The 27020-nt window shown below is 40.7% G+C and overlaps 1 protein-coding gene across 2 annotated transcripts; it reads left to right on the top strand.

Annotated features, from left to right (window-relative positions):
- Window positions 1–10: 10 nt before the first annotated feature.
- Window positions 11–3046, top strand: RPL15 (ribosomal protein L15). Of its 2 annotated transcripts, none has more exons than XM_045436294.1 (4): window positions 11–167; window positions 843–1031; window positions 1504–1640; window positions 2439–3046. In XM_045436294.1, the coding sequence occupies exons 2-4, from the start codon at window positions 860–862 to the stop codon at window positions 2742–2744; spliced, it is 615 nt and encodes a 204-aa protein (XP_045292250.1). In that variant the 5' UTR covers window positions 11–167; window positions 843–859; the 3' UTR covers window positions 2745–3046. The 2 variants fall into 2 exon arrangements, with proteins under 2 accessions (XP_045292250.1, XP_045292251.1); XM_045436295.1 differs by having other exon boundaries at window positions 159–682.
- Window positions 3047–27020: the final 23974 nt, after the last annotated feature.

Genomic DNA, 27020 nt, shown 5'->3' on the forward strand with positions numbered 1-27020 from the left:
CTGCGCCCAATCCCGACCGAACTCCGCCCACCAGGCTCGCTGCCGGAACTACATGTCCCATAAGGCCACAGCTTTTCACCGGAAAGAGGCTCGCCGACGTGGGGGAGGAGCCCAAAAAGGACTGTGGGAGAAAGGCTCTTTCCTTTCCGTTTGGCGGCAGCCATCAGGTAGGCTGTGTTGGTGGTATTCGCTGTTTCATCCGCCGCTGATCTCCCTTCGACTCGGCCATCCAGAGTCGGGGACCCTGCGTCCTCGGAGCTCCTCCTGTCTTCTGTGTGGCGCGAGTTCGATCAGGATGCGGGGCTGCGCGGGCGTGGAGAGGCGGCCCCCGGAATGGGCTGGGGCGATGATGTGATGGCGGCGCGAATTCGAGCGGGGCCTGGAGCGTGAAGGGAAAGGAAGCATGGGGCTGAGGGATGGGAGGCCGGGCCTAGAGGGTCTTAAAGCAAGGCCTGCGGGTTGGGTGGAGTAAGGGCTTTTTCCTCCAGAGTTCACCTTGGAGGCAGCGGCTGTAGCACTTTTCCCTGTCGTGTCTGCGAGCTCTCTTTGCAGGCCAAGCCCTCGGGGACGCCGCCTGCGGCAGCCCTCAGCCCCCATCAATGCCCAAGTCTAATGCCATTCATGTGTCCAACAAAAATGTACCGATTCCCTCTCTGCGCTGCTCCGTGCTGGGGTCGCAGAGGTGACAGCGCTGCTTTCCTTGGGCGCGGAAGTGGGGGTTGGGCTGGCTAGCCTTTGCATTTCTTGCATAGCCATTTTCAGCCTCCGTGGTTTCCTTCTGGCCGGTGGGGAACTAAGATGGACGCAATCTTGCTATATTTTAAATGCATGGTGTTTTTTAGTTCAAAGGTAAGCCAAGATGGGCGCTTACAAGTATATCCAGGAGCTATGGAGGAAGAAGCAGTCCGACGTAATGCGCTTTCTTCTCAGGGTGCGCTGCTGGCAGTATCGCCAGCTTTCTGCGCTCCACAGGGCCCCCCGCCCAACCCGGCCCGATAAAGCGCGCAGACTGGGTTACAAGGCCAAGCAAGGTGAGCGGACTCTGCGTGGATGCTTAAATAAAGTTTGTTCTTGGGGAAATTCTAGAAACCGGTAATTAGAGGTATATGCCCCAGTGCCTTCCATCACTTAAGGCTTTGTTGGTAACTGCCTTCGGCTTAGCAAAAAGCCCGGAAGTTGCTGACGGGTAAACCCTGGACAGAGTCGTCTAAAGTAGCGAGAGTGTCTTAGATTACAAATCTGTAGGAGTCTGGACTGAATCAAAACAACAGCATAAAGTGGGAAGGAGAAATTAATCTCCCTCTGTGATCAACGTAGAGTACTTTGAAAAACCCTGGAATGTGTTCATTTTTAGAATAAGTCTTAGATGGGTATTTTACTTTCATCGGATACATATGCGGCTTATGATCTGAAATATATTTGATGTTGCAGCATTTAGTGGCAAGTCATGGAGTCTTCCATTCTTACGTCTTTTACAAGGCCACTGTAAATTTGTTTGTACAGGTTATGTCATATATCGGATTCGTGTGCGACGTGGTGGCCGCAAACGCCCAGTTCCTAAGGGTGCTACCTATGGCAAGCCTGTCCATCACGGTGTCAACCAGCTGAAGTTTGCCCGAAGCCTCCAGTCTGTTGCAGAGGTAAGTGATTTTTTAGTAGCAGTTGTATCGATCACCTGGAGATGGTGGAGGACTCTGATTGATAACTTGAGCCCCGTTGTGTTTAAAACACGGTTTGTGATTTTTACTTCAGTCTTGGTAAAGTGTTGCTGTCCCAAGAGTCTTCGTTACTAACCTGTCTTTGTGTATAACGGAAAGTGTTTTATGATTAGCGTGAACCTTGGAACCTGAGCTTTTGAAGGGCGGTAAACTTTTGTCTTAAAGAGCACATTTCCCAGATGTGTATAAGCTGTGCATTTATTGATACGGCTAATTTTCTGTGTTCCGGTCCTAAGTTGTCTTTCTCGGTTAGTAAATGAAGCTGTACTCTGTCCCAGAGGTTGACCTAACAAGGGCCTTGTTGCCCTCTGTAAGCTAAAAATGTTTTATTTTTGTTTTTAAAAGAAAAGGCAAAAACGGCTTACACTCAAGAGACCATTGTGGCCTGCGAAGCCTAAAATAATAGGCTAAATATTAAGTTTCACATGAAAGGTTTGCTGATCCCTCAGTTGTGTTAGGTTCCTAAATTTTGTTGGCCATGTATCGGAGAGGGGGATAATAGACAACGGTTTCAAATCTTAAGAATGTTTACACGGGTTATTTTAGTAAGTCTTCCTTATACTTTGGGTCCTAGCCTCTGGGGAGATGCTTAGTAAAATACTTGAGTGCTTAAGTGAACGGCCTATGTCTTTGTCTAGTGTGTAAATTAAAGAGACTTCTTCCTAATTTCCTACTATGGGAAATGGAAGGCTGACCTTGGGTCTTTTTTTCCTATTCTAGGAGCGAGCTGGACGCCACTGTGGGGCTCTGAGAGTCTTGAATTCTTACTGGGTTGGCGAAGATTCCACATACAAATTCTTTGAGGTTATCCTTATCGATCCATTCCATAAAGCTATCAGAAGAAACCCTGACACCCAGTGGATCACCAAACCAGTCCACAAGCACAGGGAGATGCGAGGGCTGACATCTGCAGGCCGCAAGAGCCGTGGCCTCGGAAAGGGTCACAAGTTCCACCACACTATTGGTGGTTCTCGCCGTGCGGCTTGGAGAAGACGCAATACTCTCCAGCTCCACCGTTACCGTTAATACAAGTAATGTTTGTAAAATTCTTACCTAATAAACAATTTAGGACAGTCATGTCTGCTTAAAAGTGTTCTTTAATTTGTCTGTTAAAATTAGTTGTCTGCAGATTGTTCCATGAATGCATTGTCAAATTATGAAAGTTAAAGTGCAATAATGTTTGAAGACTATAAGTGATGGTGTATCTTGTTTCTAATAAGATAAACACTTGTGTCTTTTGCTTTATCTTATTAGGGAGTTTATATGTCAGTGTTTAAATGCTGTTTGGTATAATAGGTGTAAAATAAATTCTGTAAAAGTGGAATGCAGAAGCTAGCCATGTAGATTTGTTGGTGCATGTAATGAAACCTACAGCTTCATTGGGGTGATGTTATGCTCTGCTGGTTTACTTTCAAATGTTTGTTCTTAGGGGGTTGGTAAGAACAAGCTTTTTAAATTGGATTTTGCTTGGAAACGTGAAGAATATCCTAATCTTTTATCATGATGATATGCAGAAAAATGTTAACTAGGAACCACATTTTTAGGTTGAGTCCAATATCTGATTCATGTAACTGCTGCTTCTGAAAGAATAGTTAAAAATGCCACCATTTTTAGGTGAATTGAATAAACCTGTTGCAAGAGGATTTTCTTAGAAATGAAAATAAATCCTGCTTAACCAAAGCAAAATTGCCTTGGTCTACACAGTACCATTGAGTGAGTATCACATAAAAGGTGGAGGCTCCTGGTTCTATTCCATGACTCCATGGGATCTGTAGAATACCGAATTTCCTACAAAGCAGTCAGTAATGGTATTTACACTGATTTACGTTAAAACTGATGGAAATTGAACATTGGGTAAATGAGAAGACTTTACCTTGAGATTTGTAAGCTAGTAACCCATCTAATGCTAGGATTGGGAAACTGGTGGCCATCGTAACCTTTTAAGTGTGAGGGTAAAAAAGTTGGCTTAGATCAGAGTTTTAAATGCTTTATCGTTTAAATGGTGTTAATTGGTGTTTCTGACCATTTTGAACCCATTAGCAAAGTATGTTCGCTTGGGTTAACCCACCTTACCCACTCCCACAGGCTACTGAGAAAAGTCCTGTAGTTGGTGTCAGTACAAGTTTATAGTTTACAATCTCATCCTTAATGTGTTGTCCACAGTCACTTCTCATCTTTGCTCTAACCCCTTAAAATCCTTGTCATTCCGTAAACTCGCCAAGCCATCATTTATGCCCAGCTTGATGTTAAGCATACCACCACATTCTTGTCTTCCAGTAGATGAAGTTTGTTTCCCAGGGTGAGCTTGAGTGTGTAGCAAATAAAGAGGAATTGCCCCAATTCTAAGTTTGCTGATTTAATCTGGTATGATTTCAAAATCTATTTGCTGGTTGTCTTCGAACCAGTTTTTATTTTTTTTCAAGGGTTTAAGGCTGAGGTGATTTCCAGAGAACAGGCTTAAAACCCCTTGAGATCTGAATTTTTTTCACTCAAAAAGATCCTAAACCATACCTAACTTTATGTGTAGAGGTGGTTCGACTAAAGGAATAAATGTTTATTAAACTAACAAATGGACCTGTTATCTTTTGTCACCTAATAATACACTTAAAAGCAAACCAAGTACCGTAACCTACCAAAAATTGTAACGGCAGAAACAGTCAATTTGAGAGGAAATAAAATGTATAGTATTTAGTCTTGAGAATTTTTTTCTCTTGGTTCTTTGGTCCTTGCATGAATTAGAAAAATATTTTTAAAAATGTTTTTTAAACTCTGGATGCTAATTTGGGAAGGAGAGGGAGGGTTCAAGCTAAATACTGGTGTGACAATCTCTAAAAAGGGCTGGCTTGTATTTTGCTATGCTACAGTTTTCTTTCCATACTGTACCTAGAGGGATCTTGTTAAGTGTCATTCCAGTGTTGGAAGCTGAAGTCCTTATAGAAAGTTTCCATGATCTTCCTACTCTTCGCACTACTGGACTGCTGTGCAACTGCCGTCTTCCTTTGGTATTGCAGCTTCCGTGTTCTTTAGAGAAGCCAAGCACTCTCCTAAAGCCTTTATGATGAGAAAACTCCCAGGTACTAAATGTCACCTTAGAGGCTTTCCCTGACCAACAAGCTATTCCTGTTGGCTTTATTTCTAGATCAGTGTGATTAAAACATACCCAAATCAATTATAATTTCCTTTAGAAATAGAGCAATTGGTTTCTCAACCCTGCAAGTGCAGGCACTAATAACTCCCTTTTGCTAATGGACACACTGAGACTGAAAGCTGAAGCAACTTGTCAAGGTCACACAGTGGCAGTCTGAATTCATACCCTCCCAATAAACTTAAAATTTTGAACAGGTAATATATTGACATGACTAAAAATTCAAAACGTACAATAGGGTCTGCAGTAAAAATTTCCCCCTCAGTTCCCTTTCTGGAGGCAATGCGATCGGTTTTGTTGGTTTGTTTTATCAGGAGATTCTTTCATATGTGTGCAAGCAATACATATATTTTTTTAATCCAAATATTAAAATGTTCTACATATTGGGGATTTTTTTCATTTAGTTGTGTATCACAGAGCCTATATCCCTTCATGAAGAGCTTCCTTATACTTTTTTATGACTGCATGGTATTCCATGGTATGGATACATCATAATTTGATGCAGCCCCTTCTGATGGACATTCAAGATTTCCAATCCACCCCTTTTACAAAAAATGTTTGCATATATCTTAGTTCATCTATAGGATAAATTCCTATAAGTGGAATTGGCAGAGATTCTGCTCTGATAGGCAAAATAGTATTGTTATCTAGCTTCATTTTTGAACTTCTGAGTGTGGCAGAGGCAACACCATGGCCTTTTTTATTTTCCCCTGGACACACACCTAGATTGTGTTTTCCTGATCCTTTATACATTTAGGTAGGAGCCTAACGACTTATTCTTGTCAGCATAATGGGAACACAAGTGACATATTACTTCCTCCAAGGCAGTCAAGGGTTGCTATGCCAGAGGAGACCAGTGATCCAAATAGCATAGCTACAAGATGGAAGAAAGCTATTCAACCCTTATCAGACTGGGCAAGTGAGAAAACTTTGTTTTAAGCTGTTAGTTGTGTTTTTTTTTTTTTTTTAAGTTTTTTATTTATTATTTTTGAGAAAGGGTGTGAGCAGGGGAGGGGCTGAGAGAGAGGGAGAATCTCAAGTAGGCTCCATGCTGTCAGCGTAGAGCCCAACGTCAGGTTCAAACTCACTAAATTAAGAGCATGACATGAGCCAAAATCAAGAATCAGATGCGCTCAACTGACTGAGCCACCCAGGCACCCCTTAGTTGTATTCATTTGTATGGCAGCCTAGCTTGACCTTAACTAATTTAGTAAGTAAAGTCAAACTATTATTTGTATGTCTAAGAGTCTCATGTTTGCTTTACAGTGACCTTTCATTATAATCCTTTGTCCATTTTTCTATCAGAATCCATACACTCTAAGTACCATGCTGTATTAAATGGAGGGTGGCTACTACCTCATTTTTACTAACCATAACTTCTCTGCTCTTAAGATTCTTATACCTGGACCACTTTCTTACACTGTACACAAAAGCAAACTCAAAATGGATTAAAGACCTATATGTGAGACCTGAAACCATGAAAATTGTAGAAGAGAGCACAGGCAGTGATTTCTCTGACATTGGCCATAGCAATATTTATCTACTCAGGCAAGGGAGACAAAGGCAAAATAAACTGGTACTACAGCAAAAGAAAAACAAAAAACAAAAACTGAGCAGCAAAAGAAACAATCAGCAAAACTAAAAGACAACCTGTGGAATGGAAGAAGTTATTTCCAAATGATATATTGAATAAGGAGTTAGTATCTAAAATATATAAAGAACTTATACAACTCAACATCAAAAAACAAAATAATCCAATTAAAAATGGGCAGAAGACACGAACAAACATTTCTCCAAAGGACACAGACATATGGCCAAAAGACGCATGAAAAGATGCTCAGCATCACTCATTATCAAATAAATGCAAATCGAAACCACAATGAGATACCTCCTCATATCTATCAGAATGGCTAAAATAAAAAACACAGAAAACAAGAAGTGTTGAGGAGGATGTGGAAAAAAGGGAACCCTCATGCACTGCCGGTGGGAATGCAAACTGATGCAGCAAACTGGTGGAAAATAGTATACAGGTCCTCAAACACTTAAAAATGCAATTACCATATGATCCAGAAATTCCACTCCTGAGTATTTACCTAAAGAAAAATGAAAATGCTAATTTTTGTATATGCACTGCTATGTTTATTGCAGCATTATTTACAATAGCCAAGTTAGGGAAGCAACCCAAGTGTCCATTGCTGGATAAAGAAGGGGTGGTATATAAATAAAAATAGAATATTATTAGGCCATAAAAAAGAATGAAATCTTTCCATTTGCAACCACACGGATGGAGCTAGAGGGTATAATGCTAAGTGAAATAAGTCAGTCAGAGAAAGACAAATACCATGTGATTTTACTCATATGTAGAATTTAAGACATAAAACAAATGGAATAAAAAAGAGAGAGGCAAACCAAGAAACAGACTCTTAACTATAGAGAACAAATTTGTGGTTACCAGAGGGAATGGGTGAAATAGATGAAGGGAATTAAGAGTACACTTCTCATGATGAGTACTGAGTAATGTATAGAATTGTTGAATCACGATGTTGTACATCTGAAACTAATATAGCACTGCATGTTAACTATACTGGAATTAACATAAAAAAACAAAAACAAAAGCCACTGACTGTTTTATTTATTTTTTTCTTAAAAAACTTTTTTTTAATGCTTATTTATTTTTGAGAGAGAGAGAGACAGAGTGCAAGCAGGAGAGGGACAGAGAGAGAGAGGGAGACACAGAATCCGAAGTAGGCTCTAGGCTCCGAAGTGTCAGCACAGAGCCAGACGCCAGGCTTGAACTCAAGAGCCTTGAGATCATGACATGAGCTGAAGTAGGATGCTTAACCGACTGAGCCCCCCAGGCACCCTGCCACTGACTTTTTTAATAAAATAAAAGTTTAGGGGCGCCTGGGTGGCGCAGTCGGTTAAGCGTCCGACTTCAGCCAGGTCACGATCTCGCGGTCCGTGAGTTCGAGCCCCACGTCAGGCTCTGGGCTGATGGCTCGGAGCCTGGAGCCTGTTTCCGATTCTGTGTCTCCCTCTCTCTCTCTGCCCCTCCCCCGTTCATGCTCTGTCTCTCTCTGTCCCCCCAAAAATAAATAAACGTTGAAAAAAAAAATCCAGAACTTCCTAAGCTCATTTTCCTAAGGAAAAATAAAATAAAATAAAATAAAATAAAATAAAATAAATAAAAGTTTAATCTCAAGGGCTTGTAGATTTGGAACAATTTCTTCTTTTTTTTGTTTTTAATATTTATTTTCGAGAGAGAGAGCCTGTGAGGGGGCGGGGGGGTGGATGGGCAGCAAGAGACGGAGACAGAGGATCTGAAGCAGGCCCTGTGCTGGCAGCAGCGAGCCTGACATGGGGCTTGAACTCATAAACCTTGAGATCATGACCTGAGCTGAAGTCAGACACTTAACCAACCGAGCAACCTAGGTGCCCCAGATTTGGAACAATTTCCAAGTGGGATTGGGTTAGCTAGACTATTCAAAATTCCCTTGACCTTCTAGGGCTCGTAGTGGTCACCACTGCCACCACCATGACCTCCCCTTAATACTCTGTAGTGTAGCTGGGACCAGGGGAAATTATTTAAAGAGGATTTCAGAAGAATTGAGAAGGTAACAGGAAGGAAAAAACTAGGCACACATCCAACTAGATAATCTAGTTTTGGGGGTGCCTGGTTGGCTCAGTTGGAAGAGCATGCGACTCTTGATCTCAAGGTTGTGAGTCTGAGCCTCACAGTGGATGTAGAGATTACTAAAAATAAGTAAATAAATACACAAAAAAATTATGTAATGTTTAAAAAAAATAGGTAATCTAGTTTTTACTGTTTGGGACTCACTCTGATGCCTCAGGCAAGCTTCTTAGTCTCTCTTGTGCTTGTATCTCCTATTATAAACATGAGAGAGGATGCTGTGCGTTAGTGGAGTAATAGTTAAAGACAAGGATGCTGGAGTACGATTGCTGGAGTTCAAACTCCAGTACTCCCATCTCCTGGCAGAAATCATTTGGAGCAAGACAGTGGCTTCAAGTTCATATGTAAAATGGGTAAAACAATAAATCCAGACTTCTGTCAGTATTTTTCCTATTCTACCTGGGGGAAGGAGTACTCTGAGAGTCTTGATGTCTAGTTCAGACTTTTTAGAGAGAAATCTTTCTGTAGTGGAACACAGGGATCTACCAGCTCATGATGGTTTGAGTGACATTTCTCTTAAGAGCCAATTTCCTGCTCTCTTATTCTCCATTTCCCCAAGCAACCACTTAATCAATAATTTGGTGTTCCAACTGGGCCAGGAATAGCTCTTTCTCTGCAGACCCTAGGTCCGGATTGTCAGTTTATATATCACTCCTATAAATGGTCTTAATTGAATACTATTAGTGTTCATTAACCCTTAGGTCCCTAATAATTCCTTAGTGAACTAATAACATTAAGTTTCTGAATATGTAAACTATATTTAATTCCAATGTATGTCATATTTGATTTGTATATAAAAATAAATCCTGTTGCTTCCTGACATGATGCAGGAAAAAAAAATTTTTTTTTTTTAATTTTAGAGAGAGAGAGTGAGCGGGGGAGAGAGGCAGAGGGAGAGAGAGAGAGAGAGAGAGAGAGAGAGAGAATCCCAAGCGTGGAGCCCAGTGTAGGGCTCAATCCCATGATCCCAGGATCATGACCTGATCAGAAATTAAGAGTGAGATACTCAACCTAATGAACCATACAGGTGCCCCTAGAAAAAAAATTTTTTTAATTAAAAAAAATTAGTGTTTATTTATTTTTGAGAGAGAGAGAGAGAGCGAGTGTGAGCACTAGTGGGGGAGGGGCAGAGATAGAGGGAGACACAGAATCCAAAGCAGACTCCAGGCTCTGAACTGTCAGCACAGAGCCTGACGTGGGGCTCAAACTCACTAACCATGAGATCATTACCTGAGTCAAAGTCAGATGTTTAAACACCTGAGCCATCCAGGTGTTCCTAGAAAAAAATTTTATACTATTTTTTTTTTCCTAGAGATGTTGTAATTTCAGATAATGATACGTATAGAAACCGAATCCAAATCAGGGATTCCTGTGCTGGTGGTTTATCGCAGAAGTCCTTTTAGGGGAATACTGGCGAGTATTCAGAGTTTGTTCCAACTCCCGGCAAAGAAACGGGGCTTTCACATTCCTTGTATTAGTTGGGCTTCAGGTCACCTGAGGAGAGTGTGAACTCCCAGGCACTGGAATGTAAACTAGCAGGCAAGTGGCACCTGTAGTTCAAGGACACAGGTGCAGGCCCTTAGACACAAAAGCACTCAGCCGAGGAGGGCAGGCGACATAGAAGTAAAAACATCTGAAGTGTTCTGGCTGAGCACTGACAACGTCTGTCTCACAAAATTACAGCGATTTCATGATCTTCTCTCTAGTTTTTTTTTTTTTTTTCTCCTGAACGCATTTTCATTATCAATAATTTCTTCAGCCAACATTTCAAGTATAATAAAATCAAGGAACAATTTTGCATGAGTTACTTAGCCCTCAATGTTTTGGAACTGTTCTTAAAACGTAACCAGTTTTAGATAAATATTTAAATGTGGTGTTCCAAAATACATTTGTGCTTTTAGGGGAGGCATAATTATTTAATTATATGTAGTGTCTTCTATATACAATGATTTTCTTTATATATATGTGTATATATATATATATATATATATAAACGTTTATTCATTTTTTGAGAGTTGGAGAGAGACACAAAGTGAGCGGGGGAGGGGCAGAGACAGGGAGACACAGAATCCAAAGCAGGCTCCAGGCTCTGAGCTGTCAGCACAGATTCTGAAGCGGGGCTCAAACTCACAAACCTGTGAGAACATGACCTGAGCTGAAATTGGCCGCTTAACTTACTGAGCCACCCAGGCGCCCCTGATATTCTTTTTTTTTTTTTAAGTTTTATTTATTTAAGTAATCTCTACACCCAGTGTGGGGCTCAAACTCATGACCCTGAGATCAAGCGTTTCATGCTCTTCCAACCGAGCCTGCCAGGTGCCCCCAATGATTTTCTAATAACTAAATATTGTAATTTCTAGGCCAAGGATGTTTCAAAATTTTCACATATCTTAAAAAATAAATGAGAGCGTTCTTAACAAGCTTACCCTAAATCACTTTTAATTTTAATTAGTAAACATGTGTTTGACTTATTGGCTATTCAGGTGTTCAGAGTATTGCAAGGAATAGCAACTTTAACGTTTTCACATCATTTAAAGGCATGTTTAAAATGTACATTAAAATTAACTCTAAAAATCACCTTCTAGACTATACAAATTATTTCTATTTAAGTGTTTTTAAAATTTTTTTTTTAATGTTTACTTATTTTTGAGACAGAGAGAGACACAGCATGAGCAGGGAAGGGGCAGGGAGAGAGGGAGACACAGAATGTGAAGCAGGCTCCAGGCTCTGAGCTGTCAGCACAGAGCCCGATGCGGGGCTCGAACTCACGAACTGTGAGATCATGACCTGAGCCGAAGTCAGACGCTTAACCAACTGAGCCACCCAGGCGCCCCTCTATTTTTTTTAAGTTTATTTATTTTGAGAGAGTGCAAATGAGGAAGGGGCAGAGAGAATCTCAAGCAGCCTCTGCAACCTGGTGTGGGGTTTGAACTCACAAACTGTGAGATCATGACCTGAGCTGAAGTCAGTTGCTTAACTGACTGAGCTATCCAGGTGCCCCAAATTATTTCTATTTTTAAGCATGCTTAGAATGTGTGGGTCTCTCTCTCTCTTTTTTTTAATGTTTATTTATTTATTTTGAGAGAGAGAGAGAGCACGATCAGGGGAGGGGCAGAGAGAAAGGGAGAGAGAATCCCAAGCAGGGAGGGCAGAACTCGACGTGGGGCTCAAGCCGACAGACTGTGAGATCATGACCAAACTGAAATCAAGAGTCAGACACTTAATCAGCTGAGCCACCCAGGGCCCCCCACCGTGGGACTCTTTTTCTTTAAAGTAATCACAGGGTGATTTGGTGGCTCAATCAGTTAAGCCTCTGACTCCTGATTTTGGCTCATGTCATTATCTCACGGTTTGTGAGTCTGAGCCCCCCATTGGGCTCTGCACTGACAGTGTGGAGACTGCTTGGGATTTTCTCTCTCCCTCACTCTCTGCCTCTCCCCAGCTCTCAGTCTCTCTCTCTCTCTGTCAAAATAAATAAATAAACTTAAAAAAAATAATCTCTTCACCCAACGTGGGGCTCAAACTCACAACCCCAAGATCAAGGGTCATATGCTCTACTTACTGAGCCAGCCAGGTGCCCTGTACTTTCAAACTTCTTTAAACATAATGCTAACAAGCAAAAAGTCTTTTTTTTTTTTTTTTGTAATTACAGAAAATTGGAAAACACAAAACATTAAAAAAAAAATTTTTTTAATGTTTATTTTTGAGAGAGACAGAGACAGAATGAGAGTGGGTTAGGGGCAGAGAGAGAGGGAGACACAGAATCCGAAACAGGCTCCAGGCTCCGAGCTGTCAGCACAGAGCCTGACGCGGGGTTCGAACTCATAAGCTATGAGATCATGACCTGAGCGGAAGTCAGACGCTCAACCCACTGAGCCACCCAGGCACCCTGAAAACATTTTTTTTTTTTTTGTAATTACAGAAAATTTGAAAACACAAAACATTTAAAAAATTACCTGAATTCCACCACTTAGAAGAACCATGTTATCATTTTGGTTTCTTATTTTTCAGTTTTGTTTTGTTTTGTTTCATTAAAAAAGTCATAGAGGGGGGCGCCTGGGTGGCTCAGTCGGTTAAGCGTCCGACTTCAACTCAGGTCACGATCTCACGGTCCATGGGTTCGAGCCCCGCATTGGGCTCTGTGCTGACAGCTCGGAGCCCGGAGCCTGTTTCAGATTCTGTGTCTTCCTCTCTCTCTGACCCTCCCCTGCTCATGCTCTGTCTCTCTCTGTCTCAAAAATAAATAAATGTTAAAAAAAAAAAAGTCATAGAGGGGCACCTGACTGGCTCAGTCCATTGAGTATCTGACGTCAGCTCAGGGCGTGGTCTCACGGTTCATGAGTTTGAGCGCCGCCTCGGGCTCGCTGTTGTCAGTTTGAAGCCCACTTTGGATCCTCTGTCCCCTTTGCTCCTCTGCTCATGCTCTCTCAGAAATAAATAAAAATTTTTTTAAAAAGTGCCTGCATTCAGATTCATGAATTTAGGGTGTAGTTATAAACATGCCACTGCTCTTTGAGTTATAGAGTCATTTAAAAAAATTAAAACGTCATAGAAATTCCACCTTTAATAATGGTGGGATCTATAATTGGTGGACAAGGCAATCTGGATAAACTCTCCCTCCGAGGACAGCTAGAAAAGTATTTTATATATAATTATATATACATATACATGTAAAGTGAATAAGTATATAAAGTATATATATACATATATACATACAAGAATATAAAGTATATGCATTATATATATATATACACACACACATATATTCACACATATATACACAGATGTATATATGGGTATTGGAGCTAACAAGCAGCAAAAACTTATAGAACCTAGATCTAGGAGAACATGGGGAGTCTGGGGAAGGTGTGGCACTCAAGGGTGCTTCTGGAAGGGGTAACTGAGATGCAGAGAAGCTGAGCAGCACTCTAACAGCCTTGGTGGGCTACAGGGATAAAAATGTAGGGATCTAGGTCCACCAAGCAGTATAGGGAGGAGGGTTCTAATAAACCTTCTACACTTGGAGTTGGGATTCCCTAAAATCTATTCTCCACAAAGCAGCAAGTGTAACATTTCTGAAACTTGTCAGATCATGCTACTCTTTTGTTCAAAACTCCCCAATGACTTTCGATCTCAGAGTAAAAGAAAAAAAAAAGACAAAAGGCCTACAAGACTCCTACACTAGGGCTTTCCACACGATTTTGAGGTTGAAAGGACTCAATACCCTCTTTTTTAAAATTTAAATTCCAGTTAGTTAACACACAGTGTAATATTAGTTTCAGATGCACGATTTAGTGATTCTACACTTCCATACAACACCCAGTGCTCCTCACAAGTGCTTCCTTGATCCCCATCACCTGTATAACCCATCCCCCCACCCTTCCTTCCCTCTGGTAAACATCACATTATTCTCTATAGTTAAGAGTCTATTTCCTCATTTGCCTCTTTCTGTCTTCCTTCCTTCCTTTATTTCTTTACGTTTGCTCATTTGTTTCTTTCTTTTTTCTTTTTCTTTTTTTTTTTTTCAACGTTTATTTATTTTTTGGGACCGAGAGAGACAGAGCATGAACGGGGGAGGGGCAGAGAGAGAGGGAGACACAGAATCGGAAACAGGCTCCAGGCTCTGAGACATCAGCCCAGAGCCTGACGCGGGGCTCGAACTCACGGACCACGAGATCGTGACCTGGCTGAAGTCGGACGCTCAACCGACTGCGCCACCCAGGCGCCCCTCTTTTTTCTTTTTCAATGTTTATTTTTGAGAGAGAGAGAGAGAGAGCAGGAGGGTGGCAGAGAGAGAGGGAGACAGAAAATGAAGCCTGTTCCAGGCTCTGAGCCGTCAGCACAGAGCCCAACGTGAGGCTCAAACTAATGAACTGTGAGATCATGACCTAAGTGGAAGTCGAATGCTTAACCTACTGAGCCACTGAGGCACCCCTGCTCGTTTGTTTCTTGAATTCCACATATGAATGAAATCATATGGTATTTGTCTTTATTTATTTCACTTACAAAATACTCTCTAGCTCCATCCATGTCCTTGCAAACGGCAAGATTGCATTCTTTTTTATGTCTGAGTAATATATTCATATTATTCATTTTCTTTGTTCATCAGTCGATGGACAGTTGGGCTGTTTCCATAATTTGGCTACTGTAAATACTGCTGCTATAAACATTGGGGTACATGTATCCCTTTGATTTAGGATTGTATTCTTTGGGTAAATATCTAGTAGTGCAATTGTTGGATCATAGGGTAATTCTATTTTTAACTTTTGAGGAACCTCTATACTGTTTTCCATAGTGGCTGCACCAGTTTGCATTCCCGCCAGCAGTGTAAGAGGGTTCCCTTTTTCCACATCTTTGCCAACACCTGTTGTTTCTTGTGTTGTTGATTTTAGCCATTCTGACAGGTGTGAGGTAATACCTCCTTGTACTTTTGATTTGCATTGCCCTGATGCATCTTTTCATGTATCTATTGGCCATCTGTATGTCTTCTGAATAGAAATGTCTATTCATGTCTTCTGCCCATTTTTTAATTGGATTATTTGGGTCAACACGCTGTTTTTATAATAGGAATTTATTTATTATTTTTGAAGTTTATTTACTTATTTGGAGAGAGACAGAGAGAGAGAGCAAATGGGGGAGGAACGGAGGGAAGGGGGGTGACAGAGGATCTGAAGCAGGCTCTGTGCTGATAGCAGACAGCCTGATGCGGGGCTCGAACTCACAAACCGTGAGATCATGATCTGAGCTGAAGGCAAATGCTTAACTGACTGAGCCCCTCAAGGACCCCTATAATGAGAATTTATAATGTCCTCTTTACTACCATAATATGAAGTATATATATAAAAAATCTATAAATACCGTTTCAGAAAAATCAATATAGTGCCCAAACTATAATTAATATAAATGAAAAACAAAACTAACCTATAGTAAAACAGCATGTATTTCAATATGTATATTTCTGCATATAACTAGATCAGAGGATATAATGAGGTCATAAGATGGTGTTTATACCTGTATGCAGAACGACTGTGAATACAGCATGATACAGGTCTATGCTGCCAGCATCTCAAATACCTCAAACAGTGTTGCCGTCAATGATCTGATATCCAAACGGTTCAAAAAATCTTGGTAAATTTTCAAACGACACAAGCGACAATCTTCCCTTCATTCACGAGGTAGTTACACTCCTAGAAAATATGGTATATACATTAAAGCTGTGCAAAAAGTAGTTGGTGTTTTTATGTGAAATGAAATTCTAGGCTCATGAAATAAATTTTTCTTCCTCCTCTGTTACGGTGGGAAGACGTTTGAAAGCTGTGTTAAACCCAGGACAGTTCCTCCTTGAGTGGGACTGTCCCACACATTTGTAGAATTCCTGGCAGTCCTAGTCCCCACCCCTGAAGTGCAGGTAGCATCCCTGCCATTATTGTGACAATCAAAAACACCCCACCAATTTTCAAAATGCCCCCTGAGACAGAAAAGCCCACTCACTGCCTTTGAGTATCACTCTTACCCAGGACCTGGGGCGTAATTACCTCCCTGATATCATTTCTCACTGGTTTTCCTTGCTGCTGCCTCTGCATTTACATTGGCCTCCTTGCTGTCCTCAAATACACTTATGCATGCTCCAGCTTGACAATTACTCCCTGCACCTTGCAGTGGCTGTTCTCTCTACCTGGAACGCTCTTCTTCCAAAGACATGACTCATTCCCTCACCTTCTTCAGGTCTTTGCTCAAACTTCACCCTCTCAGGGGGAACTTCCTGGACCCTCTATTTAAAATGTAAAATTCCCTCATTCTTGCCCTTGGCATTCTCTCTTCTCCCGTTCTCCATTTACTTTATCCCCATAGAAGCGCCATCTGACATTCTCCATGTTTTACTTATTTATTTATTGTTTATCTTGGTCACCTTCCACCTCCAGAAATCTTTTTTTTTTTTCTCATTTTTATTTGAGAGAGAGAGAGATTGAGAGTGAGCAGAGGAGAGGAAAGGAGAGAGAAAATCTTAAGCAGGTTCCATGCTCAGCACTGAGCCCGACCTGGGGGTCGGTCCCATGACCCTGAGATCATGACCTGAGCCAAAATCAAGAGTCAGATGCTCAACTGAGCCACCCAGGTGCCCCACCCCCAGAAATCTTAAGTCAGTCAGGTTTCTGTCTGTTTTGTCTACTGCAATTTTCAATAAATAGCAATGAAAGGGAGGGAAAAGTAAGGAGAAAAGGAAAACAAAGGTAAAGGAAGGAGAGGGAGGGAGTGAGGGAGGGAAATGGGGAACCAGAGTGGGATTCCAAAAGTTGCAAAGGGGTATGAGACTCAGATCTGTCTTCTTGCCCTCTACTAACCAGTGAGTTCAGAAATGCATTGGCTGTTGCTCTCTTGCCCCAAAGACTGTCTCAATTTTCCTTCTTCTGAGCTGGGCAGATACAGAGTTTTCTATCTGGTCTTTATCTGGTGCTATGATACTAGTTATTACTCAGTGCAGCCTACCTGTGTTTTTTAAAGTTTTTGTAAATTGAGAGGTCAATTTTGAGGTGAGAGTTGGTAAGAACCTCTGTAAGCCGTATTACTCTGAAGCCAATAGACTATACAGATGGTTGGAAACGAACATGGCTTGGAGCCTGTGATCTCTTTATAATGTGGTACATTTATGAAACCCAAAAACTCACAACTAAATGGAAACATCAAAAGTGATTATGGATACAGAAAACTTTTCGAGGGATTTTTTAGTCACAGGAAGTAGGCATGCCTATAAAATAGGGCTAAATAAACAGATGTTCAATAAACAAAGATAACACACCGTGAAATTCTAGTCATTTGTATAAGTGGCTATACCAACTGATATCTGGAGGTCTCTGTCTTCACCAGTGATTTCATGAGCTGACGTATACACCTTTAACAAAACAATCCCACATAAGGACTATATATTATTACCTACCACAAAATAACTTCCATCGTTTAGAAAAAAAAAACAGGGAAGATTGCAGGTGCCTCTCCTTGGAAACAGAAGGAACTGGTAGTATGTTCCAATTTGTTGTTCTGAAACAGGTTTTGTTTCATTTTTTTTTTTCCCTATGGTACAAGTCAGTAATAGGAACATTAATGGGATCCTTCCATATGTATCTGTAGTAGGCAGAATAATGGCCTCTCCAAAGATGGCCATGTCCTTATACCTGAATTCTGTGAATGTGGTAAGTTACAAACCAAAGGGGAAATAAGGTTGCAGGTGGATTTAAGCAGCCGATCTCGAAATGGGGAGATTATCTGGCAGGCCCAGTGTAATCACCAGGGTTCTTTAAATATGAGAGGGAGGCAGGAGAACATGAGTATCAGAGAGATGGCCACATGAGGAGGATTTACGTTGACATTATTGGCTTTGAAAATGGAAGGGGAGGACAATCCAAAGAATGTGGGCAGCCTCCTAATGCTTTCAGCAAAGGCAAGAAAGCTGATTCTCCCCAAGAGCCTCCAGAGAGGAACACAGCCCTGTTAACACCTTACTTTTAGTCTAGTGAGACCTGTAGAACTATTAGATAATAAGTGTGTCTTGTGTTAAAGCACTACATTTGTGGTAATTTGTTACAGCAGCCGTAAGAAACTAATACAGTATTCTGCTGTCTGCATTTGTCATTTAACCTCACACACAGAAGTTACTCTCTTCTACCCCACAACTCCAGAGTTCTAGTTCTTCTTCCTATTTTCAGTTTTAAATCACTCTATGCTAGTGGTTCTCAATGGGGGCAATTTTGCAACCCCACCCCCGGGGACATTTGGTAATGTCTGGAGACAGTTTTGGTTGTCACAACGGGGGGCTGGGAGGTTTGGTACAGGCATCCAGTGGCTAGAAGCCAGGGATGCTGCTAAACATGTCCTGTAATGCACAGGACAGCCCTCCCAACAGACGATTATCCAGCCCTAAATGTCAATTGCACCACTCTTGGGAAAGCCCTGCTCTACACACATATCAACTTACACAATATATGGGGTTGGAGGACAATTGCCTATATTCAATCAGTTCATATATCCCCCCTTCCCACTTTTCCTCCCTTCTCCTTTATTCTTTCCCCGGGCACCCCAGCCCTCACTTTTCTTGGTCTTGCTTTCTTTCCACCATGAATTCTCAAAAGGATGCCCCCTGAGATGTGAAAATTGTTTTTTAAGGGGCAAAAATACAGATATTACAATAGTTTGTGGCCCTTAAAAACTCAACCCCACGTGAACGAATCTAATGAACAAATGTTTTTGCAAGCTCATAAAATAATTTTTAAGTTCGCATCCTTGTGAACTTTTAAAAATGTACTTTATAATGATGTACAAAATTATGCTTCAACTGCTACCACCTGCTTTAGGATGTTTTGCTCTGTTTGCTTCATTTGTCCTAGAACAGATCATTAATTTGAAGAAGGAAAATCTAGTTGTGTGCCACAGTCATGAATATATAACCACAAGTAATAGAAATTCTAAAATAGAATATGTTCGGGGCTCCTGGGTGGCTCAGTCGGTTAAGCGTCCGACTTAGGCTCAGGTCATGATCTCACAGGTTCATGAGTTCAAGCCTCGCATGGGGCTTGGGGCTGATAGCACAGAGCCTGCTTGGGATTTTCTCTCTCTCTCTCTGTCTCTCTCTCTGTCTCTCAAAAAAAAAAAAAAAAAAAAAAAGGAATGTTTAGTTTCACACTAATGTAATGCTTTTTAGGTTTTGTTAAGCAATACTTCCAAGTGGTTAATAAGGTGTATACTAGAAGCCTAACATTTGTATGAGAGTGCCATTTTTTGCCTTTTGAAATTTACATATTTATATTATGAATATTAACAATGTTTATGAGAGATTTCTAAATCTAGCTCATCCAAGAATGGCAAAGTAAAGACCTGACTTTGATATTAATCCCAAAGAAATGGGGAGGGTTTGTGTATGTGTTTCTCATTGGCTCCTTCCTTCCTTCCTTCCATCATTTATGCGCAGAAATTTTTTTTCCACAAAGAAAAACTAAACATCTTCTCACCTTTCCTCACCCCCAAACAAAGCACTCCAATAAACCCAAACCAAACACCAAATGTAATTGTATCCTTATGTTTTGTCCTGGGTGTAAAGTAAGAAGGAAACATCCATCCTAGGCAGCTGTGGGTCATGCTGTCATAATGACATGTCTTTTAGGATATTGGTTCTTTGAGTGATTAAACGGTTATTCGGTTATTTGAATGATGTCATTCTGTTGCAGTTCCTCTGGCTATTTTGCTTTCATACTGCAAATGTGTTAAAAATTTAAGTCCCAGCTTGAACTTTTATTTATGCTGAGATCAGCCCTGTGGATTGCCTCATTATACAGTGCCTCCAGGGTGGCTCTTCTGGGCGGGCAGCCAGCACTCTCGGGTCAGCAGGAACTATTTCAGCTCAATTTATAAAGCAAAAGAAAGGGATCTTGTTGACCTATAAGGATCAACTCCACGAGAATTAATGCTAACCACAATGGTGATTATTCACAGCTTGCCCATCTTCCTGAGAAAATAAAACATTATTCAGAGATTTTTTTTCTCTCCTTTAAATGAAAGCATCCATTCTTTCTCTCTAGTTTGGAAAAAAAAAATCCAGAGAAAAGCGGAAGACTTATTATCTAATAGGTTTTTTAGAATCTATAAAAGATTGCTTAAGGGCCCCATGTAATAAATGATTTCTAATTCCTGAAAGGAGGACAAGGTAAAACAGTGGTGATTACTCAGCAGTCTCCTTTCCAATCTCTTTCACCCACTCTTTCTCTTTGTACTTTGAAGGTGATCTTAAAGATGTCTCTGTTGTTCGGGTTATTTTCACATGTTATGCAAACACAGATAAACTGTGTGAATTCAGCATTCCAAGAGTGGAATTCAGCCTCTCCGCTTTTACCAAACTTTTCTATCCACCAGTCTGTAAACTCAAACTACCTGGGAGCTTTGTTTTTCCTTTACGCATTTTACCTGAGTGACTTTTGTGGTGTCTATATTTGTTCTCAATTGCTTCAAGTTACCACAGATATAGTGTCCTATCACAACCTTTATTAACATACAGGTCTGGAGGTCAGAAGTCCAAACTGGGTCCCTCTGGGTTAAAATCCGGGCACCAGTAGGGCTGGATTCTTCTAGAGTTTGCCCACATTCCCTGTCCCGTGGCCACCCTTCCATCTTCAAAGCCAGCAAAGGCCTTCATGGTTTTTCTCAGCCTGCATCACACTGACGCTGACTTTCTGCCCTGCTCTTTTCCATTTAGAGGACCATTGTGATTACATTGAGCCCACCTGGCTAATCTCTTTATTTTAAGGTCAGCTAAATAACAACCTTAACCATCTGCACCTCAATTCTCCCTTGTCACGTAATGTAAGATGACCTCAGGTTCTGGGGAATCACGTCACAGAATGCGGACATCTTTGGGGGGCATTATTTTGCTTATCATAGTGTCTTTGTCAGGCAGTAATGAAATAACTCAGGTTTCAACCATATTGATCTCTTCCTTCCTCAGGAGGAGATCCTTTCTTCCTTCCTTCCTTCCTTCCTTCCTTCCTTCCTTCCTTCCTTCCTTCCTTCCTTCTTTCCTTCCTTCCTTTCTTTCTTTCTTCCTTTCTTTGTCACCTCTGCACAGACTTCATCTTTTAGGATCTCTTGTGCCTTCATTTCATCTCCATTCTTCCACTTGGCCCCCTTCTCAACTGCCTGCTCTCTACCATCTGAATTTCTACTCATCTTCCAGACAAAACCTACCTCTGTAGTGATGACATTTCTGAACCTTCCAAGACACATGTATTCTAGCTCTTCCTACACATCATTCATTCGTTTCACAAATATTTATTGAGGAACAGCCATGTGTCAGGCAAATGGAAGACACCACTGAACGTAATGGATAGGGTCTCTGCTTCCATGTATTCCATATTTTAGCAGAGGGGACAGCAGACAAGTAAATGAATAAAATTATTTCAGAGAGTGACATGAAATTGTGGGGCAAGGATAGAAAGGCATTAATGGGGATCAGGGAAATCTCCAGAAGGAAATAGAGATAAAATGTGGATAAAATGTGGCTCCATGTGATGATCTGAGGGAAAAGCATCCCAGGGAAGAAGGAACAGCAAATGTAAAGGCTCTGAGCTGGAGGCTGGAGGAAAAGGAAGGAGGCCGGTGAAGCAGGAGTGGAAGTTTAGGCAGGGAGAGAATGGAGGGAGATTAGGTTGGAGACAGAGGCAGGGACCGGGTCAGGTGGGATCCTCTAAGCCATGGGGAGGGCCTTGGGTTTTATTCTATATGAAATGAACAGGTATTAGAGAGCTTTAAGCAGAGAGGTGACATAATTTTAGATTTTAAAAAAGATCACTTAGAATGGATTGTTGAGGGGTCAGATTGGAGGCTTGATGTCAGGATGGAGAAAAACAAGGTGGACCAGGGAAGTGGTTAGAGGTGATGCAGCATTGTAGTTATCTGCTTAGTGGCCAAGTCTTAAATATCTACTATGGCAAAAGATTAAATATATCCAATTTAGCCAATGCATTAAGTATATCCAGTTTAAGGAGCATATTATGAAGACTATAATAGTCCTTCTCCTTCATTAGATGCCCTGGAGTTTTTAGGGGTAGAGACTAGCATTTTTTCATCCCCAGGACTTACTACAGTGCTTGATATACAGTAAGTATTTAAAAAAAAATTTTTTTTAATTTTTAGTATTTATTTATTCTTGAGAGAGAGAAAGAGAGACAGAACGTGAGTGAAGGAAGAGGCAGAGAGAGAGGGAGACACAGAATTCAAAGCAGGCTCCGGGCTCTGAGCTGTCAGCACAGAGCCTGATGCAGGGCTCCAACTCAGGAACAGTGAGATCATGACCTGAGCCAAAGTCGGACGTCCAACAGGTTGAGCCACCCAGGCACTCCTAAAGTAGGTATTTAAAAGTGATGATGATAAATATTATCTTGTCATTTCTAGTTATTTGATTTTTATGAAGCAGGACACTTTCATTGGGCATTTACTTTTTTGCTTGATCAGCAGCTTGGAGACTAGGTTCAAAATGAGAACAACGATTAGGACATTTGTTCAAGATTGGAGTGGCCCAGGGGCGCCTGGGTGGCGCAGTCGGTTAAGCGTCCGACTTCAGCCAGGTCACGATCTCGCGGTCTGTGAGTTCGAGCCCCGCGTCGGGCTCTGGGTTGATGGCTCAGAGCCTGGAGCCTGTTTCCGATTCTGTGTCTCCCAATCTCTCTCTGCCCTTCCCCCGTTCATGCTCTGTCTCTCTCTGTCCCAAAAATAAATAAATGTTGAAAAAAAAAATTAAAAAAAAAAAAAAAAAAGATTGGAGTGGCCCAGTCATGAGCTTTGTACCAATACTGAAATATCTGAGGAGAATTTATGACATTCTTTCATGAGTTAGATTTTTTAAAAAAATCAGAAACCACCAGGTTTAAAAAAATCAAATTCATAATGAATACTATATAGTAAAACTAAAACTGACAATAGCTAAAACTAAACATGGTAAGATTTGTTGTTGACTCAAAAATAATAGGATTAAATCCTGGCAAATTGAAAATCTGCAAAATTTGATAAGGCAGATGGACTTGGAAGAAATAAGTTCTTGAAATAAAGCCTAATGGTTGAAGCTCTGAGTGGCAAAAGAAAAAAATAAAAAAGAAAAAAAGGAAAGGAAAGAAAGAAAGAGAGAAAGAAAGAAAGAAAATTGATAAACAAATCAGCTCTTTTCTATAAAAATTTGAGGGAAAAGTTTGATATTTGTGAAAATAATTCCAACAAACCAAAATAAAAATGGGAACTACTTGAAATAGTTTAACTTTACTGTGGAAAAAAATCAATCATTTATTGATCTGTTCAACAATAAATTATTCAAGTCAAGTTGGCCTAATGGTTTTCCTAGTTAACATTTTTTTTTTTTTTTGCTGAAAATTTATCACTGTTGGGATAATTATGGCTAAAAGGTTTGTGTTCATAAACTTGTCAGAGTCAACTATCTACAGATTTGAAATCACTGGCATTAAAAAATTCACTGAGTAAAAACAATAAGGCCAAGTTGGCAGCATCAAAATGGTAAAGTCCAAAAACATTTTAACATAAATAATTTTAATTCATATTTTCAGGTATTTTCATTACAATATTAATACAAAAATATTAAAATCTTTTTGGTAATCCACAAAGTAAAAGAAAAAATATCATCTATAATATCATCACTGAGACAAAACCATTGTAAAACCTTTTCATGTATTCTTCCAATCTTTTTTTTCTTAATGCATAGAATTAAAAAAATAATTGTAATATTACTTCATATGCAATTTTCCATACTGATTTTTTTTTTTACTTAACATTAGATTACCAACATTTTCATATAATTGCTTCTTCCTCATAAATATTCTTCTTGTTTTTAAAAAATTTTTTTTTGGTAATGTTTATTTATTTTTGAGGGAGACAGAGGGTGAGCAGGGGAGGGGCAGAGAGAGAAGGAGACACAGAATCCGGGAAGCAGGCTCCAGGCTCTGAGCTGTCAGCACAGAACCTGCTATGGGGCTCGAACCCACAGACCACGAGATTGCGACCTGAGCTAATGTCGGATGCTTAACCCACTGAGCCACCCAGTTGCCCAGAATGATTTTTTGCTTTTAAAGTAATTTTTATTCTCATCAAACTGATAAATTCACACAATTTAAGAAGTCAAATAGTACTATAAGGTTTATGATGAGTAATAATGGTTCCCACCTCCGTCTTTCCCCATCCTTCATGAGATCCTTAAAATGCTATTTCTTTTATTCATAAGTTTTGGGCATTATCTATTGACTTTCCATTATGGAAAATGAGAATTAATTAATTAAGTAATTTTTAAAAGTTTTTAAAATTTATTTTGAGAGAAAGAGCACACAGGCACCTGTGTGGGAACAGCAGGTTGTCAGCACAGAGCCTGCTTGGGATTCTTTCTTTTCCTCTTTCTGTTCCTCACCACCTCTCCCCCATGCTCTCTCTCTCTCAAAATAAATAAACTTTTTTTTTTAAAGAAAAAAACCCCAATCACTTCTAATGTCCATCTTTTCGTTCTGCTTAATGGTGATTTCTTTGACTTCTAATGCTTTTTTTAAAGGTTTATTTATTTATTTTGAGAGGGAAAGAGCTCGATAGGGGAAGGGGCAGAGAGAGAGAGAGAGAGAGAGAGAGAGAGAGAGAGAGAATTGCAAGCAGGCTCTATGCTATCAGTGCAGAGCCCAACATGGGGCTCTATCCCATGAACTACAAGATCATGACCTGAACCAAAACCAAGAGTCAGAGGCTCAACTGCCTGAGCCCCACAGGTGCCCCAACTTCTAGCTTTTCTAATACTTTAAAAATTTTGTATACGGCCTTTAATTTTGAAAAACTCTTCCATGTTCTGTGTTCCTTTTTTGTAGCATCCTGCTTTCATGGGTGCTATGTCTTCTCTTATCTTTCCAAAAATAAAGAGTATTTTTCTTGCTTCTTGTATTGTTTCTTAGTTACTATTTTCTTTCCATTGTGGTAGAATCTTCTCTCAAAAGTCTAGTGATCCATTGCTATCTGTTTATATTAGAGTGAAGCATTAAAAAAGCTGATTAGAGGGGCACTTGGGTTGTTCAGTCAGTTGAGCATTAGACTCTTGATTTCAGCTCAGGCCATGATCCCAGGATCATGAGATGAAGCCCCGTGTCTGGCTCTGTGTTGAGTGTGGAGCCTGCTTGAGATTCTCTGTCTGTATCCCTCTCCCCAGCTTGTCCTCTCTCTCTCTAATAAAAAAAAAAAAAGCTGATTAGATACTCTGTGTGTGTGTGTGTGTGTGTGTGTGTGTGTGTGTGTGTGTGTTGGGGAGCTCTGGGGAGCCCCTTGACTTCAAAGTTTCACTTCAAAATTTCACTGTTGCTGGGTGGGACCTGCTGTTTCACTTATGCCAATTTTCAATCAGTCCCACTGTTTTCAGTGTCACTGTTCATCTTGGACTCAAAGAAAATCTCTTTTCCTAGGTGTTTACTCTGCCTAGGTAGTGTTTATCTAACCGTCTGTTAGGTCCCTGTGACTTCAGGGGAGGCTGGATGATATTGAATTTTTGATGTCATTGATCTGCTGGTTCCCACTTGTTATTAGTCATTCGTTGCCGAATAACAAACTATCCTAAAACCTAATGACTTAAAACAACATTTGTTACTTCACAGTTCCATCTGTGGGTCAGAAATCTGCATGCAGTTTAGATGGGTTCGCTTCTTCAGTGTCTCTCAACCAAGGTGTTGGGTGTGGCTGAAGTTGTGTCAAGGCTCAGCCGGGGAAAGATCCACTTCCAAGTTCATGCATGTGCTTGTTGGCAGGATCCTGTTCCTTGCAGGCTGCTGCAGTTCTTCAGGGCAGCTAAGCCACACCGCAGCTTGCTTGATCAAGGTAAGCAGGTAAGAAGAGCCAGAGAGTATGAGCAAGATATGTGGCAGTCTTTTATAACATAATCTCAAAAGTGACATCCCATCACTTTTGCCATATTCTATTTTGAGAGGTAATTCATAGGCCCAGTTCACCCTCAAGGAGAGGGGATTCTACAAGGGAGTGAATACCAGGAGACAAGCGGGGACATCTTGACAAGGCCGTCTACCACATTCCTCCAGAGAACACTCCTGTTGCAAAGCCTCTGTCTCCCTCATACAGTAGAGCTGGGCTTCTCAACCTTCTTTGTGCAGATAGGTCACCTGGAGCTCTTGTTCCATGCAGATTTTGATTCACTAGGGTGGGGCTTGTGATTCTGGCTCCCAGGTAACCCTAATGCTACTGGTCCAGGACCACACTTTTGAATAGTGAGGCAGTAAAACACCAATGTGCCTCTTGGCTTCATCTTTAAAAAAATTACATGTGGCTTCTCTTCTAAGACTGAGAGAAGACCCATACATAAAAGATCATCATTAGTTCAAAAGTCTAATATGTCAGTCACAAATTGTAAAGTCTTTGGACCTACCAACACATTGCCTTAAAACAATGGAATCCAGACATAATGAAAAATCAGTATGCAGTCTGTTGGTTATGCTATAAGTGGTAAGGTATTCCTTTTCCAGTTTTCTTTTAAAAAAAAATTTTTTTTAACATTTATTCATCTTTGAGAGACAGAGAGAGACAGAGGATGAGTAGGGGAGGAGCAGAGAGAGAGAGGGAGACACAGAATCTGAAGCAGGTCCCAGGCTGTCAGCCAAGCCCGACGTGGGGCTCAAACTCATGGACCGTGAGATCATGACCTGAGCCAAAGTTGGAAGCCCAACCAACTGAGCCACCCAGGCGCCCCTCCAATTTTCTTTCACAGAACTGCATCAAGAGGAGGAGGAATGAGTTTTTATATGAATTTAGAAGCTAAGAGATGGTCCTGGATGTTCACTGAGGTTTAAATGGCAATCTTACTGTTATCATTATTAAAACATTTTGTTTTTTCTGCACAGCCAGAAGAAGGGTCTATGCTTTAGGAATATATTTATTTTCTAGAATATAGATA

The sequence above is a fragment of the Leopardus geoffroyi genome, chromosome C2 (assembly GCF_018350155.1).
Source record: "Leopardus geoffroyi isolate Oge1 chromosome C2, O.geoffroyi_Oge1_pat1.0, whole genome shotgun sequence".
Taxonomy (NCBI): Eukaryota; Metazoa; Chordata; class Mammalia; order Carnivora; family Felidae; genus Leopardus; species Leopardus geoffroyi.

Coding starts and splice junctions, on each gene's coding strand:
- RPL15 (XM_045436294.1), top strand. CDS start 860: ATGGGCGCTTACAAGTATATCCAGGAGCTATGGAGGAAGAAGCAGTCC. Junction 1,032..1,503: donor GGGTTACAAGGCCAAGCAAG/GTGAGCGGACTC, acceptor TTGTTTGTACAG/GTTATGTCATATATCGGATT. Junction 1,641..2,438: donor GCCTCCAGTCTGTTGCAGAG/GTAAGTGATTTT, acceptor TTCCTATTCTAG/GAGCGAGCTGGACGCCACTG.